This window comes from Motacilla alba, chromosome 1 (assembly GCF_015832195.1).
Source record: "Motacilla alba alba isolate MOTALB_02 chromosome 1, Motacilla_alba_V1.0_pri, whole genome shotgun sequence".
NCBI classification, from domain to species: Eukaryota; Metazoa; Chordata; class Aves; order Passeriformes; family Motacillidae; genus Motacilla; species Motacilla alba.
Window position 1 is genome coordinate 51,736,511 of NC_052016.1, and position 27,163 is coordinate 51,763,673.

Sequence of the window (27,163 nt, forward strand, 5' to 3'; positions counted from 1 at the left end):
TGTAGCAGTATCTTCATAGTGAAAACAGCTCCTTTGCACCTGGAAACTAACATGGAACAGTGCTGGATTTTGTGGAGTGAATGGGCCAACCCACTAATGGAGCATTTTGCTGTATAGCTGTTGAACTTCTGCTACGGAAAACATTTAGCCAAAAGGATTGGTGAATCAGTGTTCCCTTAGATGTGGAAGGGACATGATTGCAGTTTTTTACAGGATCTGATCTGAAATCTCCTGGTAATGTCTTGGACCAAACTGACCTCATAATAAGTGATCCAGATGGCAGAATTCATAACTATCACATAGGGACCTGCTGGTCGGTCCACTGCTCACCCCTGTGGTTTTGGCTTGCTTGCGTCAGTAAGAGTTGTTTATAGCTGGAGGACCAGTGTGACCTGAATTTGGAACGTAGTAATGATGAAAATAGTTTTGTATTGCAGATCTTAAAATTCTAAGTAGGGTTTTTTTTGCAAGTTCACCTTTGGAAGAAAAATAATAATTATGTTTCCTTCTATTTCCTATCTTCTTAGAAATGTAGTTGTTTTCCAGATAAGATTTTTAGAAGGTTTGAAAGTCTCATGTCTTATTCCCATTAAAATTGAGTTTATTTACCAAGCCACCCAAACAGTTGAAAATCATACTATCCTTACAGAATTTTAACATCCTTGTGATAATTTTTTATAAATTTATAAATTTATTTATATATTTTTATTATTTTTTTTGGTGATAATTTTCTGGTAGATCACATACCAGAAAACAAACTCATGGTGGCTTCTTTGAAAAACTGAATGCTACAATTTTGCAAGTGAAGGACTTAATAGCCCCAAATTTCAAAAAGATAAAAAGATAAAACAAAGGGATCTGTCTGGACCACAGTCCTTGCAAGGGAGCAGTCCATGAAAATAGGAAGAAGTAAAGTCTGGCTAAGCAAATATTCATTGAGAAGGAGTGAGTTGGTGCTCTGGGAAGTGTGCTCACATTTTCAATTGGAATATTCAAAGTCAAGATGTTTTTAATGGGAAATATCTCCTGCCATTTTCATTATTTTTCTTTCCCAGGAGGAAAAGAAATATTTCCTTCTTTTTTTAAAAAGCAGCCTACTGGGTGATTAAAAAAAAAAAGTATGACATTTTTGTTGCATATATTCTATTTTAAGCAGTGAGAGTGGATTTTATTAAAGCAGTGTAAATAAATAAGCAGATGGCTTTGAATATTAATAATTTGTTTTGCATGTATTAAATGTAGGTATAAAATTTATTGAGAAGAAATACTTGCTCTGGACTGTCTCTGTGTGGTAGGTAGTTTTGATTACTAAACATTCCAGTTTTATCGTAGCTAAGATATTGATCTCTTTGCACTGATGGCCCATAGCTGACTCATTATTTTTCCCATAGCTCTACTAAATACTGAAACCTACTGATGTTCTAAACAGCAAAGTAGATAAATAAGGTAATAAATTATGGCAGTTCTCTTCTGCAAGCTGCTAAACTGATAGAAAATGTATTATGGTTATGTCCTTGGAAGAAACTGGCTGTTTCAATGTAGTGTGAACTTCTTATCAGGCTTCTTGTCTTCTCCTGGTTATTGACCACTGAATACCCTCAGCAGCTTTTTTTCACTTATAAGCAAATCAGTCAAATAACCCTTACTGTAAAAAAAACTCCATGTTAGACAAAGCCTAAGAGAGCGTTCCACACTAGACTGAAACAAAAGACATTTTATCCATATGGTCTCTCATATTCTGCCTGTCTGTGTTAGCCTAAACTTGGATATGCTTTTTTATGGTTTTTTTTCCTCAGAGCAGTTGAAAATGGTAGATAAAAAGAATCTTACCCACATTTCTATAAATGGCTACAGGAATAAAATCTATTGAATGCATGATAAAAAGTTACTACAACATAAAAAAGCTGTATTGTTCAAGCATGGAAGCACTGTAAAAAGTGCTTGTAAAAGCATTTCAGAAGCTTTTCCCCTGCCAGAGTTATGTGTAAGTCATATCTTCTCAGTATGTTCTCTCTTTTGAGAAAAATCAAAGCAATCAAATGCAGCAATACAAAGGGATAACATCTGTTTCTGTAGATTTAGTAGGAAAAATTACTTACATATGTATCTTTGTGTATCTATATATGAACTTTCATAATCTCGGAAATCAATCTGTGCAAGAAATGTATACAAAAAAAGCATAACCTCAAAGTAATGTACCTTTGTAGTTTTAAATTGAGTGGTTTGTGCAGAGGGTAAATTTGTGTGTTCTTACAAACTGGTCTGTCTGCAACAACTGTATTCTATTACATTATCACTCTTACAGAGTTTGAGAAAATACTTGCTCTGGAGAAAAGGGATTGAAATTGCTCTGTTATGTCTTTATTTGGTTCCATTGGATTACTGTTTTGGATAGAAGAAGATCACTAGCAATGTGAAGTACATGGTTATCTTCCCACTCAGTAGCGTTTCTTATGTAGAATCTTTTTTGTGCTGAAAGGTTTTAAGAGGATGTTTTTGTTTAATCTAGAATAAGATGTGTCAGTGTGAATGCACATGTTTGAAATCCAGTTTCCACATTGGCAGTCTATTCTTGGTTTTATTGCTCTTCCTAACTTTTGCTGTTAAAATTCTCTCCAGCTGCCTTGACATTCTGGGTAAGTGAAGCAGCATTTGGGTTTCTTCCAGCTATGGTCACTGGGTGGCTCTTGGCACAAAGTGAAAACACTTGCAGTTAAAATGGGAAATATTTCTCACCATGCTAGAAATGTCGACTTTCAGGCAGATTATTCTTAACTGAACAAATGTCATCTGCTACACATGACCCATGCATTCTCTGAAACTGCTTCAGAAACTGCTTTTTGAAAGAGATTAGTGTTTCCCTTATTTCTTAAGCTAGCTATCTAAATTTATTTGTAATGGAGACCTGTCAGCAGCTACCCCGTATTTTTTTAAGTAGTGATGACAGATTCATAGTCCTAAATACATTTTTTTCTTCCTTTTCTTTCATCCATTTCAATTTACTTTTTCAAACTTGTGGCTTTTCACTACACCACTTTGCTTGAAGTAGTGTGTGTGAAGTTGTTCCAGGTGAGCAAGATGAGCTTTTCCATCTTGCTGGTGTGAGAATGAGCGTAGGACAGACTGGGGGTGGGGTTCATGACTTCATTGCACTTGTGCTAACATAAGCTGCTGTGTCCCCACTATATTGTTGGCTTCAGGCTGTTTTCTGTGGTGTGCCTGTAAGCTCCAGCTTACTTCCTCACTTCAGGCAATGTAGCAATTTGTGTGTGTGCCCAGGAGTTTAGCTAATGCTCAAATGGGATAATTCTTTGGTGGTACAGACATGCACTTGAGCCAAGAGACAGTCTTTCAACAGAGATTTCTTAATTTAGAGAAATTTCTCAGGAGATCATGTTCTGTGAATTGCAAGGATGGGATTTAAGCCTGAAAATCAGCAAATTGGAGCTTATTTGTCAGCGCTCATAAAAACGCTTCAGGAATGGGAATGTGTTGTTTAGTTTCTGTTACTTGAATTGTATTGGTCCAGCTCTTGACCTTGGAACACAGGGTGTCCTGCAACAGACTTCACAGCAATTTGCTGTGCTCTCAGTGGGGAGGATCAAGACTTCTCTTTGGATGGCAGAAATATCTTCCATCTCCAGCTGTTGAACCTTTTCTTGTGAATGTCTGGCACTTAGAGCTCCAGTCATAATGCCATTCCTGTTCTCTTTGCTTGTGCTTTCATGCAGCTTTCCTGCAGTGCTGGCCTTGGTGTTACAATGAGAAGAGGCAGGGATGACTGATCACTGCCACGTGCCTTCCCTTTGGTGGGTTCGGAGCATTTTTTGCTAAAATCAGTGATGCATTTCCATTGACTCTGGTTTGTAAAACTTCATTGTAAAATTTTATGGATTTTCAGTAAGTGCAAGAAATGTCTAGGTCTAAGTTATATATTTTGGTGAATAGCTAACAAGGCATTTTTTCATGTGTTGTCCCTGCAGACTTATTTTTCTGTCTATGCAGAATATAAAATCCACATTTATTCAAAACTAGTGCAGTTAAATTTAAGGGAGAAGAAGAGTATGTAATGTCCTACAAAGTTAATTTATGATGCTTAAATAACTATAACAAGTAGATTATGTTAATTTCTTAACATTTCTAAAGTCCAGTGTATTTCTCTAGAAAAAATTACTAATTTGATTTCAGCTTGACTTTCTTCCAAGTATCTTTAAAATGTGAGTATTATGGCTCAGATAGGCTAACCAGAACATAAGTTTTCATAAAAAAGCTGCTAGCAAAGTCGTACATGCAGCTCAGGAGGAGAAATACAGTGTTAGAGTGCAATTAATTGACTTCCATAAACTTTAAGACATTGTGTATTATTAATGACAGATGCTTGTTCCACTTTCAGAACAACTGTCATAAACTAATTGATCTTGACTTGGCCTGAGAAACTTGGCCTCCTAGTGCACACAGAGCAGGAACCATGGGCCTGCCTGAGGACAATCAGTAGCATCCCAATAATTTGTTTTTCAGCACAGATCATTGTAGTCACTGTAGCAGTTCTAATCCTTGACGTCTCTTAACTCTCTTTGACCATTTTTTAAACTTTAGTTAGTACTTTCTAGCATGCATTCTTTTAAGTGTTCCACAGAAAGTTAAATTGGGTACTCCTGTTATATTGCCTTTGTCTAAAGAGTCAAGAAACATTTTTTTTTGCAAATGTGCCTTTGGCATTCTTGTGCTGTAAGGTATTTCTTATTCCAATTTCCATTTCATTTTTGTAATCCATCATTCCTCTAAAAATGGCTTTTCTGCTTTGCATCCTTTTGAGTTCAGTCTGAGGGCCTATCATGGGCTGGAGTAGCCCGATTTCCTTCCCCTTCCCTGTTTCTTCTAAGTGTTATTTCCACTTCTGAATCAACTGTTACATCCAGTAAGAAAGATTCATTTTAAAAAAAGTAACTGCTAGAAGATTCTCTGTTAATGGGGATTACCTGATCATTTAATGCCTGAATTGGGGGGAAAATGACTTATTTTTTTTCTGTCCAAATGAGTGGCCAGTTTTCATATCCTCTTTGCTGGAAGCTCAGTTGCCTTTGCCCTTCTAGTCTTAGTGCCAGCTTTCTGCCAGTTCTACATCCTTGGAGCAGCAGCTTTCCTCTTTGGGGAATGACCAGTGCTAGTGAAGGGCAGCTGTGGAGTTGTGTAAAAGAGCTGCAGGACCACTTCTGGCAGCATTTTAAGTCTGTATAGAATATATGGAAAAAGAAATCAAAATACTCAACCTTTTTAAAGAAGAGAAATAATAGATGTGAAATATATTTCCTGGTTATTATTGTGGTTCCTGCCTTTAGTTGGGAAGAGTTTCTGTCTATTCAGATAATCCTTGATGACATTTGTTGAGAGAAGCCAGCTCCATTCTTCTCGGGTCTCTTGGCAGCAGTGAGCTGCTCCCTCAGCTGATCTCCTGTTCTTTCCTCCGGTTCCCTGTGGGGTTACTGAGGAGGCCCTGGTGCACTTGGACTCTGCTCTCCTTGTTTGGGAGCAAAATTCAACCAAGCCTTGTGTCAAAGATAAACCCTCTCAGACCACCAAGCAGTGTTGGCTCTTCTTGCTCTCTGTAGTAGTGCTGTGTCTGGGTGGAGGCAGGGGAATGGCTTCACTTGTGTCTGCTCCTGTGCACAGAGAGGAGCATCGCCTTCAGAGGCCTGGGAAGGGGAAGGGGAGGAGGATGTGCCATGTGGGTCAATCAGAAGAGGAAATGAAGATCTCTGAAAGACAGTGGTGGTTATCACACTGATTACTGATGAAAAATACACACTGGTCAAATAAACAAAACTCAGGGTTTTTTCTCAAAACATCTGCAGTCTTGGCTTATTTGTGGTCACAGCCTGTGGAGAATATTTTTGTGGGTGGCAATTAAGTGGGCATCGGTTGTGATTTTAGCTTGTGCAAAAGGAGGGAGAGAGGGAGTTGAGATAATATATTTCTCTTTGCAAAGTAATGTTTTTGTTACTTTTTGATGACAGATCAGGAGAATGTAGCAAAAAAAAATGTTTTGAGAAGCTTCAGCCTTGACTGCTGCTGTGTTCCTGGGGGCAGGCCTGTGGCTTTTTGGGGAGCAAGGAAGGTCATGCTCATCACACACAATAAAATATATTCAGCCTTAAAGAAAAACAGCAGGAAAGTTTGGTCTTCTCTTCGCACCTTTTGATCTAAGTTTCTTCTGCAGAGTATTTTTAAGCCATAATTTTAACTATGTTTTGACATTTGTTTAAGCCTTGGCTGCCTTAATGATTATGCAGAAAAGTATTTTTTCCTCTTTTTCCTTAGAATAACTGTGTCCTAACTCCTAGAAAATAGTCACATTAAATGCAACAATCTTTATTTAACTAAAAAACCCCCTAATTAATCAGTTCATTAAATGTCAGCTTAGTATTGCCTTCTGGCTCTATCATCCAGTGATTACGTTTCTCAGAATATTTCAATTTAACTGTCTTGCAGTAAGATGTTAAGTGTGGACTTTGAGAGAAGGAGCAATTTTCAGCAAAACTAAAAGTTTATGAGGTCCAGAACATAGTATGTACTCAGCATACATCAGGACTTAAGGATTCTTTTCATCTTTAAGGGAAGGACAGCCTTCCCTTTCCCTTCCTGCTTGTCTCCCCTCACTCCCATTTTGAGTGTGGGCCTTTCATGTGGAAGATTGATGGGGGATGAATAAGCAGAATCTTTCACTTGCTGAAAACTTTAAAAGTATCTCAACATCATCGTTGTTGGAGATCCATAATAGAACAAAAGTTGCAAAGAAAGTGCAATTTTCTTAGCTCCTCAGCTCCACCTTAACCTGGTATGGGGTTTGGGTTGAGTGTAGTTTTGTTTGATTTAGGTCTTTTTTTAGAAGTGACAGACAGGAGATGCCTAGGTTTGAAGTAATTTGTAATTTTGTCCAATATCAAATACATGATCATGCTCTCCTGATTTGCCATTTCCATTTGTGCTGGGAATAGCATCTTCATGATAGCCTTTTCTTGCTTGCAAAAATGGAAGTTCTGGAGGGGAAATAGCAGTCAACAAAATAATGGGATTTGCTTGTTCATTGATGTTGCATCTACTTCTCTTGGCTGTAGAGGTTCTGGAGAATTGGTGTGCTCATTTTGGATTTTGTCAAAAGAAGATTTTGTTGTAAGGGTGCATACTTTGTGATGGCAGAGAGGAGTGGAATGAAGGCATTTTGTACCTTGATCTGGCACTGCAGTTACTAATGGGATTAATCATTTTTGTATACTTCTTTGATATTTGCAGTCTGAGGCAGTCTGAGTTATTAGAATATCTTGATTTATACGTGTTTCTTTGGAAATACATTTTTCTACCAACCCAGATGCTGAATATCAACAAAAGCTGTGTTAATGTGTTTGGTTTTGAATTACAATGTTCTGGAATGTCTTTATCTTCATTTAGTCATGCATACTTGATTATAACTTAATTTAGTTTTTGCCTAGAAATATGTGAATGGTTCTGTGTTCTTTATTAAACCTCACTTAAGTAAGCTGCATGAGAAGTGATGACCATGTGTTGCTAAAGGGCTAATACTTTAGAAAGGGATGTTGTTGCTGGTTATGCTCCCAGATAATGGAAGTTTTCAGCCTAATGCAATAGCTATACTGAAAAATTCTGTGTTCCAGGGCATTAAATAGAGATATCTTTCAGAGTGAGATATTATCTAATTATTTTAACTCACAAATTTCTCAAGTAGTGGATTTATTTTCATGTTAGATCGTATAATTATAAATGTAGGGTATTTTTTTTCGGTCTGTATTTCTTGTATAATAGTTTTATACTTAAAGATTTGGAAAATGAGCTGCAGTGGTTTTGCAGATAAATGATAAAAACTGTTGGTGTATACAGATAGAGTTGTGTTTACAATTACATAATTTATAGTCTGTAAATCAAATGTTTGTTTTGAGGGCTGGGGGGAGCTTGGCTCTTCACCAAAGCATTTCCTGTTCTGTGGAGGAGTTGGAAATATGTAATATAAAAATAATTAAAAAAAACCAAAACAGAGGGAGAGGGTAAGATAGGGGAAGAAAAAAAGTATGAAAAATTGATTGTGCAATGCTGCTCATTCATGGTTCCTTCTGGTATTCTTGGATTTTATATCAGGGTAAAACATTAACATTCTATTATTCAGTATAGAACATGAAAACATGAAAGTTTTCTCATAAATGTAGGGATGAAAATGCACTTAAAAATACATTTTCATGATTTGGTTTAAATTTTGTAGCTGTTGAATGCTGCTGTGAGGATGCAGGAATTGTATTTCAGGATTAGGAACTGTAACCAGGCATTTTTGAAGTACCTGTAAAGGAATGAGAGGAAATGGTTAAAGCAGAATTAAACTTCTTAGAATGAATGCAGAGGTATGAGAGTGTGTGGAAAACAAATCCTTTCTCTCATCTAAATTCATAGTTGGAAGTGCAGAGATACTGATGGAATCTCCAATATCCTGAAAGAATAGTTTTTGTTGAAAGTGTTGTTTCTTTACTGGTGAATAAGTAGTTATGATTTTAAGTCATAATTGACAAAATAAGTTCAGTAAGTTACAGTAAATCTTGCAATATCAACATAGTTTTCTTAATGTTTGCTCTTTTTACCTACTTGTTAGAGAAACTTCATCCTCCATCTCTGTTTATCCTTTGCCAAAACTCCCATTTTTAAGTCTTGATACCACCTGCTGGAATGAAGAGTCTTGTATCACATGGAGTATGCGTTCATTCCTAGGAAAAGTGTAACAATTCAGTGGGAGATGATTTTAGTTGTTTTCTGTGTTTTAGAAGTATTCTAGAGAAATGCTGCTATGTGGCATCAGAAATGGGAGTAAGATTTATCACTGGAGAACCATTTAATAAGGATTTCTGTACCTAAGCTTGGCTCTTGTCTGCGGCTAGAGATAAATACTGGACAGGGACCCATTTACTGGTGCCTGTTTTTCCTTCTTTTCTGCTCTCATAGTCTATATACAAGTAAAAACAATCTCCTAAATAAATACCTTTTTAAAATAGAAGGAATTATAGCAAATTCCTGTCTAAACACAGTGCCAAGGTCATAATGTAAATATGTTGCAAAATATTCCAGTTGTTCTAGCAAGTGGCAAGGTTTTCTGATCCTACCTGCTGCATTTTATGTTGAACACTGATATTTTAATCTTAAATTTAGTTATTTTCTACTTTCCTGGCTTAATTTAAACTGTTTTGGAGAGTAGTAGTATATTGTGTAATAAGAAATCAATTCTCACCAAACCCTTGCACCCAAACACAAAACTGTAATGAAACTCGGATTCAGATGTAATCTCTTGTGCTAACAGTAATCAAAAACATCGTGTAAGAGTGTGGTTGCCATAGTACAGGTCTGTCTTTGCTGTGGCTTATTTCATCTGTGTGTCTTTCTTTGATCTGAAAGGGAATTTAAAGTGGAACACAGTAGTGTGATGAGCTGCTGGTGGTCTTTGTAATGTGATGTGCTGGTTTTGGCTGGGATGGAGTTAATTTTCTTCATAATACTGAGTATGGGGCTGCGTTTTGGATTTGAGCTGGAAACTGTGGCTAGTACAGGGATGTTTTCATTACTGCTGAGCAGGGCTTTCACTAAGCCAAGGCTTTTCTGCTCCTTGCCCCGCCCCACCAGTGAGGAGGCTGAGGGTGCCCAAGGAGCTGGGAGGGGACACAGCTGGGACAGCTGGCCCCAGCTGATCCAAGGGGCATTCCAGACCTTCTGGCATCATGCACAGCATATAAAGCTGGGGGAAGAAGAAGGAAGGGGTTGGGACGTTCGGAGTGATGGTGTTTGTCTTCCCAAGTCACCATTATGCATGGTGGAGCTCTGCTGTCCTGGAGATGGCTGAACACCTGCCTGCCCATGAGAGGTGGTGAACGAATTCTTTTGTTTGCTTTGCTTGCATGTATAGCCTTTGCTTTAGCTATTAATTATTAAATGGTGTTTATCTCAACCCGGGAGCTTTTTCATTTCTATACTTCTTGATTTTCTCCCCCATGCTGGTGCAGGGGGAGTGAGTGAGTGGCTGCATTGTGGTTTGTTGCTGACTGAGGTTAAGTCACGACATGCGGTTAGCAATACTGAATAGTGGTTATTAGAATGTTTTGTTATTTACATGACTTTTGTTTCTCCTGTTGCTATGATTTTAAAATAATTCATGTCTATGCTATTCTTTGTGCTAAGAGTGCTGTTTTTCTTTTGAATACTGACCTGGATCTTTCCTTCATAACTCTTACTGCAAAAGCCATATGCAGTTGTTGATGTAAGTTTTTCTCTCCTAAATAAATGGTCTCTTTTTAAAATCAACATTATGTCACTAGGTTTAGAAAGGAAATAATTAATAGATGTACTAGGTAATTTAGCTGTCTGGAATTTCCCTGATCAAACTGTGGTATTATGTAAAGAATTACCAACCAATAACTTCAGCTTCTTGCTTTTTTAGTATCTTGCTTGAAATCTCGCATGATATTAGTTGAGAAAAACCAAAATAACACACACTAACACCCTGAAGAAAAAACACCTCAAACCAACAAGACCCACATCAGTCCAGCCTTTTAATTTAAGCCACCACTTGAAAAATGGAAGATCATGTTGATCTTCATGCTTGGTTAATGTGCAATAAGAGTTCATAGAGGAGCAAGTAGAAAATATGTAAGGAGTGTTGTTTTTTTCTTTTGAGTATGTCTACCTATTTCCAGATTTTCATAACTGCTTTAGTAAATGCTGTCTCTGTGACTTCTACCAATGCTGTGCAAGTTGTTTGGATAGTGTCTGTGAACTTAAGCTTCCTAATTTTTAGCATTTAATTAAAAAGTAAAAACTTAGAATACTTCACCAAAGCAGTTAGCTGCACTTGTATTACATAAAAAGCAGAACAACAACACAGGCTAACTAAAGAAGCTTGTTCTCCTAGGGAGGATTGCGGGAGTTCTTTTGTGGAAGCAGCTTTGTCCTGCTCCTTCTCAGTGGCTTTGGCTTGTTGTGGTGTTCACAAGAGTGCAAAGTGGGCCAAGATTCATGAGCAGTCAGCAGAAGTTAGGAAGGACAGAAATAGCTGTTGTTTCGAGAAGTGGACTGGAAATCAAAATAAAGACCACCTAGCTACCACAGATCATGAAGAAAAGCAGCATCCTTGCATCCCCTTGTAGTCATGCCCCATCCTAGGATTTTTGCCTCTTTGGTCCTCTGTACTCAATAGGAATCAAATTGTGTTATCAATAGGAAGCTTTTGGTGTTTAATGTTTTGTAGATGCTTGAAGTAAAATGGACAGGACTTCAGAGTCTGTCTGTTTTGATTCTGTTAATGTTTTCTGTCTTATCTGTAGCAATTACATGTGAGGAGTGGAGTTCGTAACTCACTGCTGCTTCTGTGATATTTTAAATATTTTTCAGGAGAAGTAAAAACTTTTCTTCCCTCTAAACTCCTCTCTCCTCCATCATAGATAATCAAAGCCTTATAGTCTGAATTGGGGAAGTTTATGGGTTTGGGAGGTAATGCTTTATGGTGAGGCTGCTTTGGATTAGTGACAGGAGGATAGTTAGTATTTTCAAAGTTCTGTGGTGCCTGCTGGATGAAAACCATTTCAGCTTTCCATGGCACAAAGAGGAACCCAGTGCTCTTCTTTGTCTAAAGTTTGGTAGCTTCAGTCTGCAAGCCTTCTGCGGGGAATGACATTTGTGACATTCACATTCTCTGAAAAAATTCCTTCACCCAGGATTTTTCTCCTGGAAAGCTGAGAAGCCTCAGAGAAAATGAAAACAATTCTTATCTCATTTGCTTCTCCTGTGTTTTGCTCATGTGGAATGTGTTTGGAGATTGTTTACCCACAGGTGATTGTTTAATTGGATTCTGGTGTGAGTTGTTTTGACTCATTATCCAATTGGGGCCAAGCTCTGTTGAGACTCTGGAAAGAGTTGTGAGTTTTCATTATCATCTTTTTAGCATTCAGTAAGTGTCCTTTCTGTATTCTTGAGCATAGTATAGTATTCTTTAATATAATATAGTATTATAAAGTAATAAATTAGCCTTCTGAGAACATGGAGTCAGATGCATCATTCCTGCCTTCGTCGGGGCATTCCCTGCGAATGCAATAGGCATGCAAGTCTGAATGCACTAGCTCGGCAGACGGACTGATGTACTTGGTGATACTGCAAATTAGATAATGCTTGCTCCTCTTGTGGGCAGTTTCTTCAAGAAACACAAAACAAGTCTGTGAAATTGAGTCCCACATTGATTTTTATTCCTCAGAGGCAGTTGCTGTTAAATTCTTGGTAATGTCGGGAGAGACTGGAAAATACTTCCAGGTATGGCACCATTCTTGCTAGGAATTGTATGATACAAGCAGGAGGGAGAAGAAAAGCCCACAAACCCTCTAGAAATGCAGTAATGCTTGTTTTAGCTTGCAGGATTGGAGAATTGATTTTAACTATTTTTTTTCCCCTGCTGATATTTTACCCTGCCACAATAATGTAGTCCTGTCTTTAGACAGCTTTTGTAGTGAGTGTTCTGTGCTTGCTTTCAGAGGTGTGTTGAGGTGAAATGAAAAAGAAAATTGTAGTTAGAAACAAAGTAACTTTAAGTTGATGATGAGAAATGCTCCAAAGCTCAAAGTACTTGTGTTTTGTCTTGTTTGTGGTAAGTAAGATACTGTTGTTAAATCCTGAGTTACTGAGGATTACATGCTCAAATCTATCTATTGACTTTAAAACAGTACTAATAAGAAAAAATATTACCATAGCAAAATTTGATGGCTGTATTTCTTTACCCTGTCTCTTCAGAAAATATTATAATTGGAAAAATAGTAAATCTTATTTCTTAAACTTGTCAGTATCTTCATTTAGAGAACATTTTGTTGTTGAGTCAGCTTAAGAATATCAGATATTTTAAACCAGAAATCAAAAGCCCACTCCTTTTTGGAAAAAAAATAGAAAAGAACTTCCATATTAGCTGTATTGTTACAGATTCTATATCAAAGTGTTTGAATTTTCTGTGCCTATAAGAGCTAGGCTTTATTGTTACTCATTAAATAATCCAGCAAGCTATCTGGCATGTACAAAAGGAAAAAGAAATTTTGGCTTTAGATTAGTAACAGTAGAAAATCCTCCAATTCTGCAGCTGATCCTACATTTTATGGAATTTTTTATAAACTTGAGTGACTCTTTATTTATAATGGTTAAGTGTTATATATAATTTTAAAGAGGTTAATTGTTGCCCTGGTTTTGTTTGTTTAGTTTAACTATTGCCACATCTTTATCGAAGAAAAGATGAGATTTGAAGGCCTGTTGGCCTGTTGTATTGGGCAAAGGGCAAAACGTACCTGCTGGTGAGCAGCAGGTAGCCTCTTCTCATTGACAGAGAGGGGTGTGTGCACCAGCTGGTGCTTAAACTGCTGTTTGCAACTTGAGTTCAAATGCAGAATTCCTTTGGTATCTTAACAGCAACGTGAAGACCTGTGCCCAGATCACCCATGCTGTTTTGTTTGGATCTGATGGAATAATTCAGCTTTAGAAAGGGATTTACTGAGGTAAATAGTAGTTGAGCAGGACCTGCAATGAGCTGATCAGTGTGGACAACAGCTGTGCCCTCTCAGCTCACTTTAAAATGCTCAGGCCCATGGCTTGCTCTGGCACTAGAAGCAGGGTCCAGTTGTCAGCAGAAACCCTCTGTTCACTTAGATCTGCTGATATGATCATACTTCTGCCTGCACAACCTGTGACCCCAGACTCCAGTGTTCACTGGGCAGAGAGGAGTCAGGACTCCTGCTACCTTTGTATTCTCTACAGAACTTAAGGTTAACACATGGCAGGGATCTTCTGGCATCCTGCAGCAGTTGGTGGTGTGTGCTGCTGTGGTGAGCTCTTAGTGAAGAAAAGAGATGAAGCTGTAGAGAATGTCAGCCTGCTGCTTCTCCCTGCTCAGGTATCTCCTAGTACAAAAGATGAAAATGTGAAATGAGTAAGCAGAGTGACTTGGAAAAAAAAGGCAACTGAGTGTTAGCCTGAGGTCTCACATCCAGTGGTGTTGCACTTTTAAAATAGATGAATCAGACTCCTGGTCGATGGAAGTTGATGTTTCAGTGTAGCTGTTCAAATGTGAGGTGAAAGCAAAGACAGGCAGTAGCATTAGAAATTTGGATTGAGGGGGTCACAGGGTGTCATGGATTGTTGGGAAGGCCATGAACTGAGATGGATTTAAGCAAACCATCCTGCATCGAGACTTAAGCCACTTGGAGAAACATCTGGCACAGGTATGCTCAATATAAAGCAGTAGATAGTAGGGCAAGAGGCTCTTGGAGTGTGGGGAATAGATCCTCTGAAAGATGCTACTGGAGACACATGGAGGGAGAGGGTTAAGTGACAGAAGAAGGACAATTCAGGATTATGTAGGGACTTCAGAAGAATGTGAGAGAGATCCCCAGAAGGGAACTAAAGCAGCATGTATGGGACCACACGGTAGCCCCAGGATTCTATACACTCCATGGCTGATCAGCCTGTCTCTTACCCTGGACTATGTATTCTCCCCCTCAGAACAGGGAAGCTGTGTCAGAAACCACTGCCCTAACACATCAAAGGTCCCCACTTCTACTGCTGAGTACTGAAGTCATGTAGTTTGGAAAATTGTGCCTACATCTGTGATGAAAATGTTTTGATATCTGTTTTGATATCTGAGCCCATCTGGTCTTAAACTATGAGTCAGTCAGGGGAGTGTCTCTGAAGCTGAAGGAGCCTTGATAGCCATCAACTCTGAAGTGTGCTCACAAAGCTAAACTACCAGTGTAGTGGGTGGACCCTGACTGGATGCCTGGCACCCACTGAAACCTCTCTATCACGCCCTTCTGCAGCTGGACAGGGAAGAGAAGGTACAACGAATGGTTTGTGGGTTGGGATAAGGACCAGGAGAGATCGCCCAACAAATACCACAGGCAAAACAGACTTGAATTAGAGATATTAATTAAAGTTATTGTTAACAAAATCAGAGCAGGAGAATGAGTAGTAATATCAGACCTTTAAAACACCTTCCCTGTACCCCTCTTTCTCAGCTCTACCTCCTCCTCCCCAGTGGCACAGAGAGACAGGGAATGGGGATTGTGGTCAGTTCATCACATGTTGTTCCTGCCACTGCTTAGGGAAAGGAGTCCTTCCTTTGCTCCTGTGTGGGTTCCCTCCCGTGGGAGAGAGTTCTCCATGAGCTTGTCCGATGTGAATCCATCCCATGGGTAACAGTTCTCTGAGAACTGCTGCAGTATGAGTCAGTCCTTCAAGGACAGGCTGCTCCAGCATGGGTCACAAGTCCTGCCAGGAAACCTGCTCCAGTGTGGGCTCCTCTCTCCACAGGTCTGCAGGTCCCTGCAAGGAGCCTGTTCAGCACGGGCCTCCCATGGGGTCACAGCCCTCTGTCAGGCATCCCCCTGCTCTGGTGTGGATCTCCTTCATGGGCTCCAGGTGGATTTCTGCATCCCATGGTCCTCTAGGGGCTGCAGGGGCACAGCTGCCTCCCTGTGGTCTGTGCCATGGGCTGCAGGGGAATCTCAGCTCCAGTGCCTGGAGCACCTCCAGTCCCTCCTTCTGCCCTGACCTTGGTGTCTGCAGGGCTGTTCCTCACGTATTCTCACTGCACTCTCCTCTGGCTGCAGTTACATCTGTGCAGTAACTTTCTTTTTCCTCTACTGGAATATGTTATCACAGAGGCTTTACCATCGCTTCTGATGGGCCCTTGGCCGGCAGCACGTTCATCTTGGAGCCAGCTGGCATTGACCCTGCTGGGCATGGGGGAAGCTTCTGGCAGCTTCTCACAGAAGCCACTCTTGTGGCCCCCCGGTACTAAAAGCTGGCCATGCAAACCCAATGCAGTATCCTAATAAAAACCACAGTTTAATTATCTAGAGAGTGTGTAGTGTTTTATACTCATGCTTGTTTTCCTGTAAGTTTAAAAAAATTTGGATCCCTTTGTGTAATGCTACACAAGGAATATTACAAATCTGCCAGATTCACCCACTGATCCTACACTATGCTTTTTGAAGTATAGTGAAGGAATTTAGCTTCCCTTTTTTTTTTCTTCTCCTCCTCTTGTTCTATCTATTTGTTTGGAAATTTTGTACTATCCCATTTTTTCCCATGCAATTGGACTGTATCAAATTCAGAGGAAGGAGAGAGGAACAAGGTACAACTGGAAATGTTGCCTACATGTGCATGTAAAGACAGCTCATTGGATATTTGTGCTCCTTAGCTGGGAAAACCCTTTTTAAGAAATGTAAACAGCTGAAATTCACAGTTAAATACAATTTTGCAAAATACTGGTGTACCAATTTCAATCTTACAGTAAATTTTTAATCGTAGCATACTAGACTGGTACCAATAATATTAGCAGTGGAGAAATAAAAGACTGTTTATTAAAAAAGGAAAGCCAAAAGCAGCTGCTGGCAGAAAATGCTGTGGAGATGAATAGTATTGTCCCACCACCTTGAAGTACATCTCTCTTGAAATTCTTCCTCTGCACAGGTCCTGTAGACAGACTACAGACTAAGTAGTCTGTATTTTGAGGTGAGGGTTTTGTGCTAATGCAGCTTGTGAAACAATTTGTTTGTAGGGTAAGCAGCAGTGATGAGCGCAGCTTTCTGAGCTGTTACAGATGTACCTAACCTGTGGTAGCTGCACAGTGCAGCAAAAATCATTTGACAATACTGAGGACAAAAGTGCTGCTACTGTTACTATTTTCTATAATAGATATGGTCATTACTCCATATCACAGCACAGGAGCTGTCACAAGCCATTTTTCCTGTTAGAAGGACTGTAATTTTTCTCTTTTATAGTTGATATTTTAGTGCATTAGTGTGCTGACCATAATGACAGTGACTTTCTGAGTTAATGTTTTTTTGCTTCTTTTTATGGTGGATTTAGTATAGAAAGTGGAAACTGATTACAATGACCAAAATAAAAAATGAAAGTGAGAAAAAGTTCAGTTTTTTTCCTTTTTCTTTCTTGTTGCTTTGACTGCTTTCTGTTATTTATTAGAAGTTGAGACAGTTTAGTGACTGTTTTTCAGGCACTTTTCTTCTGAGTAGTGGAGAGATTGCAGTCTTTATGGGATGATGAATGAGTTGTGGGCCTCCTCCTATGGAGTCTCCACATATTCCTTCAGAATAGTTTTCTATACAAAACTATAAAATAGTTTTGTAATGTCAGTTACTGCTTAAAATGTCCTCTGTGTATTGTGCCCTGGTAGATGTTAGAACACATTCAGCCTTTGTTCTTGAAAGGAGATTTCTTGGGAAAAGAGTTGAGGGTGGTGAATCTCCACATTCTTTAGTTCAGTGATGTTGCCGCTAGATGAGTGCCTTGGGGCAACAAAGATAGGCTTTCTGTGAATTTCACAATTTCTGTGGATTCGTTCATTAGTTGCTCTGGAGTCTTCACCACTTTTTTTCACTATTTTCTTTTATGATGCTAGTAACTTTTGCAATATTTAAATGGTATTTAATCCTAAACACCTCCTGGATGTTCTGCAAGAGACAAAAGTTATGAAGTAGGAGTATTCTTGCATGGCCACTTGTGGTATTCATTGACCCACAGATAGCTCAGACTGGTTTACTGTGGTGCCTGGAACAATGTGATGACAAGTGAGATGAAACTGGTGTCTGATCAGTTACTGACTTGAAGTCATTTATACTGTACTTCTTGTCTGATGAGGCTTGCTAGCAGCATAAGCTGGTGAATCTAGTGTCCTTGTCTTTAAAAGGTTAGTGAGATTTGAATGAGCCAGGTGTCCTGGCACTGGCAGGTTTTAAATTATGCTAAATTTTTATTAGACTAAATGAATTTCTGATGATGCATCCTGCTTAAAACACTTTTATGAAAAGGTTCACTGCCTGATTTTTACTGGAAATTAGTCCTACGCATGTTTTAGGAATTAAATTTTCATACATCTAATTACTTTTTAAAAAGTTTGAAGTATATACTCCATGACTAGTAAAAAACTCATAAGAAAACTTACTGTCTTTTATGCAGACCACATCAAAATTAAAGATGAAGAAAAAAGCAACTAAGACCCAAGAAGCCAAAAAAATCTTGAAGAAGAAATTTAAAGTTAACACAAAAATAGTCTTTACTGAAGATGGAGAGGTAAGATCGCTTAAAAGTAATTGTATTTTGATCGGAAGTGAAGTTGTAGTTTCCATAAAGTCAAAAACATGCTTTATATCTGTATAAAGAGACACAATTCTAAAAAATGTGTGGTATTTGTAATTGGCTTACATTTTGCAAAAGAGTTCAGCTTCCATTTAGAATTCAGTTCCAGTGAGAAAAAGAGAAATGTTGAGCACTGACCTCTTTTCGTTTTTGTATGTGTAAGATACTTGTATGAGAGCTGTAAGTGGATGTATAGAACTGTATCTCTTTTCTGCCTATTATCTTCAATTTCAGGTGGAATCAAGAGCTTGGTTTTTTTCCTTACAGAAATGTAAAACAATTTTCCTGTAGCTGTTTGCCAAAGCTCCCCAAAGTCTTGAGTTAATGCACTGGAATTAAAAGAAGACCCTGATTTTGTTCCCAGCATTCACTATTTCTAGATTAAAAGTTTTGTTAGAAAAGCTAAGGAAGTACCAAATTTTGGCTTACTGGTGCTGACGTAGCAGTGCTTGGACATTTGCCAGTTATTTGATTTATTCTTTTAACAGAAAAATTTATTGACTTTATACTGAAAGGAACTGTTGTGGATGCTAGTCACTCTAGGGTTTCCCTGTGGAAATAAGCTCAACTAGCAAGTGTCCACATTCCATGAACTTTTCTATAATTTGATTTCACAGCTTCAGATGCTGTGCATGTTGTTCTTCCATTTCCAGCACTAAGGTAAAAGTAGGGTGGGTTTTTTTTCCTGTCTTCATAATAATTTCAGTAAGGCATAAACTGAAAGAGAGGTCACCTTTACAAGTATATAATTTGCTTTTTTTTCCTGACAAAATGAAGCATTTTATATTACAGGTGAAGGGAGTGTAGCCATATGCATAATTACTAACATTAGGCAGAATGTAAAAGGTTTTAGAGGTTGCCCCATTGACTGAAAACCGCATTAGATATTTTTAGATATTCAGAAGCTGTTGTCTCAACTTAAAATTCATATGTAAATGTTTGAGGTATCTATGCAATGAAGTAAAAAGGAGGAAGAGTGGAGAGAAAAACAATCACAAAGATTGCAGTTTGAAAAGCAATACAAGAGAAAAGGGGTGTCATTTAAGGAAACACAAAATTTTCATTTGTGGATGTTGTTCTTGCTTTTTTTTCCCTGAGCTATTAAAAATTGTGCATTGAAATTTTGTTCTATTCCACATGCTTATCTTTGATACAAAGTCCTCTAAAAATGTATCTTTCTAGAAAACACAACTGGACAAACTCAATTTTACAAAAGGATGTGAAACAATGAGTTGGATTTATCTGTTCCTGTTAAATAAACAGCCTGTGTACATTAGGGAGTCCTAAATGTGTTTGGTATTTGTACTGAAAGACATTCTATATTTTCTGCCATGTACTTTCCTTTCAAGAGTTGGTACTCTACCAAACCATGAGCAAGAATGATTTTGCAAAGACTTTCCCTTGAAGCTGTGTGCTCATACTACAAGGTATAAACTACTGGGTCATAAGATAGATGGGGATATTTTTCAGTTAACGTGTAGTCTTTGTCTTGAATTCAGAGTTTCAGATATTTAAGGGAAGCTGGATATGTTCAGTGTGTCATCCATCAAACATTTCTTCAGCATGAGTCATAAAACATTTCCAATACAGTCTTAGTACAATAATCAAAAAACCCTTCCATGCCTGTTCTTCTTGCTTCCCTCAAAACATGAACCTGCAGTCATGTGTACTCTGTTTTGTGTACTCTGGCTTGTCTAATTTTTGTCTTGGTTAATATGTTGGAATCTTGGTTGTTTACATGAAAGGTACTGTTTAGATTTACTCACATTTTTTTCTGAGAGTCATTTCTTGAGAGCAAGTAGTTTTTTCTCCCCAAATGAATAGCAGGATTAAAAATGACTTGTTCTAATCAGGAAAGAGGACAAAATAAGGGAAGAGATTGAAGTGAGTTCACGAAACAATAATGTGATATAATGGAGACAATTACTTTAAAATAATAATTTTAAACCAAATGTGGTGTTAAATAAGGTTTGTTAATTTGTTTCCTTTGCAGACGACTTTTTTATTTGGTGTGGAACAATAATGTATCGGAATATTTAAGGTACCAAAAGTGTGATGTGGAAAAAATTATTCTAACCATTATTTTTCTTGCTGGCATCTCTAATTCAGTTAGTGCAGCAGTGGCCACCTGTGCAGAAATCCAATTTGGCACAAGCAGATGCGGAAGATGATGCCACTGGTATCAACCTAGATAAAGCAAAAGAAATCCTGCGTGAAGAAGACAAATTTGACAAAGAAGAATACAGGAAGAAAGTAAAGGAAAAACATAGGGTAAGTTGATTTCTACCTCAGTTACTGAAGTACAGAAGTACTGTGCTGTGGATTGCTCAGTGAGGTAAAATACTTCAATACATTGTGAAGTAAGTGTAGTACAAGTTCATTTAAGTTCTTCCGTTTTCTTCAGGACTACACTGCTCACAGGAAAACTTTTAATAGCTGGATAGCACAAAGCCTTACTCAGCATTAAGTGTTGGTAACGGTGGAATTTTATTTACAGCTTTAAAGTTTGGTGAATTTAGTGGGAGTATTTTTTTTTAAGCAGTGGTCACTGGAAGGGTTTGTTTCACCAAAAGAAAGTATTATTAGGCATATGTGCTCTAAAACCTGCTGGCAGTGAAAGAGTATCTCTGAAATGTCTTCAGACTACCATTTGCTCAACATTTAGTGTCACATTTAGTGTTATATTTCAGCTAGGCCAAAGTGTTAACTTTTTGTGTTAGTGTGCTTAGGGCTATCAGAATTTACTCAATGAATTACTCAAACTACATGATATGAATCTGGCTGTGACTTGAAAAGATCAGTATCTGCAGTCTGGATTCTCTCTGGTGTTTAAAAACCTTTAAAAGTTGCTGACCACAAGTTTTCTAACTACTTCTCTATTATTTATTATGGACGAAAGCAGGGTTTTCTGACCTTGCTGTGTACCTGTCATATAGGACACAGCTGTATGTCTTTGAGCTCAGAGGTCGTTCTGTTAGCAATTGTGGGATGGGTATGACATTCTCCAGATAATGGATAGTTGTAAGATCCCAGGACTATGTGTTGTTAAAGGCCTGATTTATACTTAAAGCTTCAAATTTCCAAAGTGTTAGAAATCGTTGTTTTATTGTCCTGTTCTGTAAATGCGGACTTAATTCAGTTTGACTTTCCACTGATTGTAAGTAGTTAATGCAAGATCTTCAAGTGTTTGTGAACAAATTTGAATTTGAACAAAATTTGGAAGGAATTTGTGAAAGCTTCAAGTCGTGTTTTGGCTATGAAGTGTCCTAGCTGATGTCAAACCATACTTCACACATTTAATTTGAGTCCGCTCCTCTAGTCCTGTTGCAGTCATTTGACAAATACAAAAAAACTCACATCATTTTTAGCAAAGAGTTCCAGTTGATAGGAGGTGAAAAGAAATCATGTTTGCTGTGCTCTAAGTGAAATAATAGTCAAGTTTACAGAAAACAATGCCATCAGATTTCAAGGATGCACTTAATGAACAGGGAAGGAGAGACTGATTCTATGACTTCGCAATCAATCACTTATTCACTAGCAGGTTCATACACTTCGAGTAACACTGTTGTAGGCTTGACATCAGACTTCAGTGATAAAATACTCCCATCTCTTGGTCTGTTAACACAGCTTCATTGCTATAGTGCTGAGGAGAACAAATTATGTTGACCAGATATTTCCCTGAATTGAAGAAAAATGCTTCAACTGTGGAGATACTATGAAAAGAGAATGTCTCTTTTCAAAACTGATACAGACAAAATTAACACACTGGCCACATCAGTGTCATTGGGGTTTTTTTTAATTATGGAAAGTGTCATATGTGAAGCTTCTTGGAGATTAGTGCGTGAGTATTTTTCACACTCCATGCGTTATCCTTTATGAAATGAAATAAAATAAATAAATGATAGTTTATAAAAAAGAAGGAAATAGATTAAAAAACAAAAAAGAAGAAGAAGACTTTTTTTTGACATCCTGTGAAATGATTGTCAAGTATTAAGGGCTGCCATTCAGTCATTGCATGACTGACACACATCTGACATTGTTCAGATTTTTTATTTGAAACGTTACAGTTTGAGGTGAAAAATGCTTCATATGTAACTTCTCTGCACACAATGAAGTATTCAGTTACCTGATTGTCATTTAATTTTTGGAATAGTCTTATAACAGTTTAGAATATCAACATCCAAATTTAAATGAGATGAAACTTGCAAAGAAAGAAAGGGCAGGAAGGTGATAGGTTTTACTCTGATAGAACCTCATTTGCCCTCCCATTGTCTCACTAAACTTTGTGGTTAAAGATGCATCTCTCTCCCCACTACAAAAGGTATTCAGGATACCAATTCATTTCAGGTATTAATTAATACAGGTTGTATAAGGTAAGGCTGACGTACAGATTGATTCTCTTGCTCTTCCTTATTACTAAGTCATCCATTTATGTTTGAGATTCTTGACAGTCAACTGTTGCTGCTTAGGAAACAGCTGGAATAGTAATTATAGGGAAAATATGCTGAGCCCTGCTCTTCTGTCTCATCCAAGGAGAGACAGGCATACCTCCTTCCTTTTGGGTCATTTTAAACTGGTCCTGTGATCAGAAGATGCCTTCTTCCAGTAATTCATGAAGAAGTTACATAGTTACTAGGTGGCAAAGATATTACTCAACTTTTTCATTACCAGAAAATGTGTAATTTTTAAAATTCACAGTGTAGGGGGAAGTTCTATGGCATAATTCAGAAATCATAGGTAAGTGCCATAGATAAACATTATTTTAGCCATTTCAGCAATTGTTTTTTCACTGATATTTTTGGAATTTATTGTGTTGTTGATGGGGCAAGTCATCTGTCCTTCATTAACAACAGAATGCCAGGGGAAAATTTGAAGTGCCTCACAAGAAAAGCGAGTTATGTGGCCATTTTCACAGTGACTTCCCAATGGTATTTAAAAATTCTCCCACCTCATAAGGTTTCCCTTCCCAAAAGATAATTGCTCAGCAGCAGATACTAGTTGAGTTTGAATCTTTGGCTTACATCTCAGTGATCTGAAAGAAGAAGAACTATGCAAGTCTATATATCATGACTATGCTGCAGAAGCCTGATCAGGTGCCTCGTGATTGTCTGAATTTGTTATTAAAAGTTTGGTTGTTTATGTAAGCCTGACCTGCAAGTGGTCCAAGTTATTTATTGCCCTCATTTGGAATGAGAGGGTGAAACCCAAAAGATGAATATTCAAGTGTGTTACCAGTAAAGGATGTGAGAGCAGTAAAAAGACTAGGAGACTTTATTTTCATGACTTTGGATTTCTTGTAAGTGTTGATGTCTTAGTGCCCTTTCTTGTGTCATTGAAAGAGGAGCTTTTTAAAGTCACATACTTTAATCCCATCTTATATATCCCTTTGCTGGCATTCAGCAGAACCCTTTATACAAAGTCCTAAATCCATCACTTGTGACTGTCATTGCTTCTTTTTAAATCCTCTGTGCTTCACTGTGAGCCAAAATACATCATGTCGTAACATGAACTCTGTTATCTGACCTGTCCTTTCTGCAGTAATGCTAATTATTTAATTCCCATCTTTGTTTAAATTTCCTTCCTGCAAGCAGACTGCTGAAGATATCTGTCCATTTGGCATGTTCCAATATCAGATGTGACAACTCTCTGTTTCTTGGTTTTCTGCCTCGGCTGCTGAATTCTCCTACAACTCTCTTTTTCCTAGCTTTTTGAAAAAGCTGTGGCTGAATCTTTCCTTTCTGCTTTTGCTTAACATCATCAACTTAACTTTCTTCTGTTCCTTCACTTACAGTTTTGAAACCTACTAAATCTATTAAAGTTATTAAGATTAGCAGACCACTAGAGACAAACGCATTTTCATTCTGTATAAATCAAATGTAGCAGTCTGGTACTCGGTTATGTACATGTAATCATAAAGTCCCCTCAAGCTAAATGTGTGTTAAATCCTGAAGTCACTACATTGGCTTTGAAATGGTGACTTACAACAACAAAACAATTTACAGAAGGCTATAAATGTAGATGTTATTTGATCCAGATTTTTTTATCTACAGGTAGGTTCAGGTTTTGATTTAGGTAATGAGTGGATGTGGAAAAAGCAGTGTTTTCATAAAACTTGTACTTTTATACGTCGTCTTCAATTGAGAATCCCTTTCTTATGGTTTCTGCAGTATAATCTTGAAGATTAGAGGTCTCTGGGGGAAAAAGTGAACTTTTTAAAATCAAAACATCTCCAAAATAGCTTTTTTTTTTTTTAAGGGAATATGGTGCATAAGCTTATTATGAACTTTCCTTGCAAAACTGTTTCTGATGAAGAACAAAACTATTCAGAAGTATCCACAGGCCATTGCTTTTAAATCCATTTGTGAATGTAATTTAAATGAGCACAGTTTCCTGTATGAGCAGAAAAATGTTTTGATGCATTCATGAGATGCTCGGATTAGAAGAGTTGTGTGTTGCAGTGCCTTAAGGCTTGTGGCAACTTGCAAAGCATCTACACTATAATTAGGTTTCCTTCATGAGTCTCACGTTTTATTATCCTCTCCTTGCTCTGCAAATATAGAAGAACTGAAAATCAGATGGATAGAAGTAAATAAAACTCTGAGGTATAATTGTAGTTTAATTAATGCTTACTGAAGTTTTGGAAGCAAAGTAAATTTTAGTGGTTGAGCACAAGGGAAGGACAGTAACTCTGATCAAGATGATGTGAAAAGAATTCTGCATTAATGGCTGTTTAATGAAAGCCATTTGAAATGTGTAAAATGTTATAAACAACAATAAAGGGAAAAGTGAATAAACTATTCAGAACATGCTTTGGCACTCCATTTTTCAAGTTTTCAACTGAAAATGCAGTGTTGTTAGGAGGAAAATAGTGGCAGAGAGGGATTCATCTCACTTCTTAATAACCTCTCTTTCCCTATACTAACGCAAGCTCAGAAAAATGCCGTTGGCGATGAAGGAAAAATGAATAGGAGCCTTATTTCTTACTTCTCTTTCCCACCACTAAGATACACTGTGAATTTTGAATGATCAATGTAGGAAGAACATTAGAATATTTTTTAAAATATAGTTTTATTTGGGTAGTATTAGTAACAATCAAGCTAAGACTGTCTTCAGGGGTCTGATACTGCAAGATGCAGTAGTTCTGTACCTCCCTGGAAGACCTTAAACAAATATATTTTTAGAGAGATGACTCAGTTAGACTGCGGGTGATGGGGGGATCTTTCAGAAGGTGCTGCCCTGTACCACAAGTCTGTATTTTAAATGTAATATATACTTTGTATTTTTGAGACTCCTTGCACAGTCTTCCTGGGATACTGATGTTGCTCTAAGGAATCTGGAGATATTTTGTGGCCCTTGTGCCTCGGAAATGATCTTGATTTGTACCACTTGATGTTTGGGGCTATATGTTCTCAAAGTTTTGCTTATGCTGTTCTTAGTTCAGTAGAAAATACAGAATTACTTTAGAAACTGTACTGAAACAGAATACCTCTCTTTGGTTTGTCTCTTGCGCCCTAAATGCATTTGTTAGTGACATAGTGCATAATTTTAATCAGGAGGAAACACTGCAATGTTTCACCCTTTGTGTGTTTGCTCTCCCAAACATTATTACTCTGTTAACTGTTTCCAAGGCTAAACAAGACAATCCTTTGTACCAGACTTAGGTAAGGACTATCATAAAATAAATAGCTTTCATTTTCACAAAGAGTGTATTGAATTCTGATTAAAATTCATTTTTGAAAATGGGAGATTGCAGACGGTAAGGGGCCCAAATCCCTTGAGTTTGAACTCAGGCAGTTTCATCTGCAGGTGTTTTTGATGAAGCCTGCTGCTGTTCCAGGCTGCAGATGAGCCCCCTGCACGTGTGTTGCACAGAGGGGCGCACACAAGACACTCTGTGGATATCCACAGAGAAAAGAGAGGCTGCACTCACATAAACATGCACAGAGCAGGCAGCACAAGCTTATTTCTTCTTGTTGGCTGATAAGGGCTGATGTTTACCAGCAGGACTAAGATCTCACTCCTTTGATTGAAAAGCACAAACACCAACACATTAAATAGTAGAGTGGATCCTAAATATGTTTCATTTTGTACCAACATCATAGGGCCCTTGTGTAGTCACTGACCTTGGGTTTTTCCATATGCTGGTCTTTCTGCTCAGTCTCATAGTGCCTTTCAAATACTCCATTTTAAGTTTGCTCATTCCCATGAGGCTGATAAGCAGAGATAACCTGTTTTCTCTTTTTCTTAGCAGTTACAAAGTTCTGTGTGAACCTTCCCAAGGTTGTGCTTGTGTGGTTCCTTTAGTGTTCATCTGTCAGTGACTTACGAGTTCACATCTTTTGCTACTGTCTGCCTTACTGCTCATTAGGGTTAGTGTATTTCATATTCATTTTAGTACTTTTTCTCCTTCTTGTCTTTGTCTCAGTTGTAAGAGGATATCATTGCAAACCGCACTTCTATATTCAGGGCATCCCAAGCACCAATGTATCCCTAGGACTTACTCCTTCCTTTGGCAGCCCCATTCCAAATGGAACTTTTAGGCTCCACCTCCCTGCTTTTGTATGTGATTTCTGTTGATGACTGAGTAGTTATGATTTAAACATGTTCAGTTTATAGTTTTATAAAATAATTCTAAAAGTTGTAGTGGATTGTAATAAATCATTGAATACCATATATCATGCTCAAGAAATGGAAAAGACTCCCCAGGGATTTTTTTATTTTATAAAATAGAAGTTATATAGCACAAGCTGTTCAGTATGTTTGAAGATAAATGCTCCCATGAAAAACAGTATTTTTAGCTTGAAATCAGTAATTAGATTAATTCTTAAAGAAAGTTGCATCATATTTCCAAGGAAGTAATATGAAGGGGTAAAAAAATTGCAATGCAGGATTATGCTCTTTATTAAATAAAGCACCTGAATAGTCCTGCGCTTTGAGGTGG

General features: G+C 37.8%; 1 protein-coding gene across 1 annotated transcript in view; it reads left to right on the plus strand.

Annotated features, from left to right (window-relative positions):
- The window catches only part of DDX10 (DEAD-box helicase 10), a 154,715-nt gene that overhangs the window by 80,314 nt on the left and 47,238 nt on the right, over positions 1-27,163 (plus strand). Inside the window, exons 14-15 of the mRNA XM_038163386.1 lie at positions 18,043-18,156; positions 20,332-20,493. Of these exons, the coding sequence (XP_038019314.1) occupies positions 18,043-18,156; positions 20,332-20,493 (276 nt within the window). The remainder of the gene's footprint in view (positions 1-18,042; positions 18,157-20,331; positions 20,494-27,163) is intronic.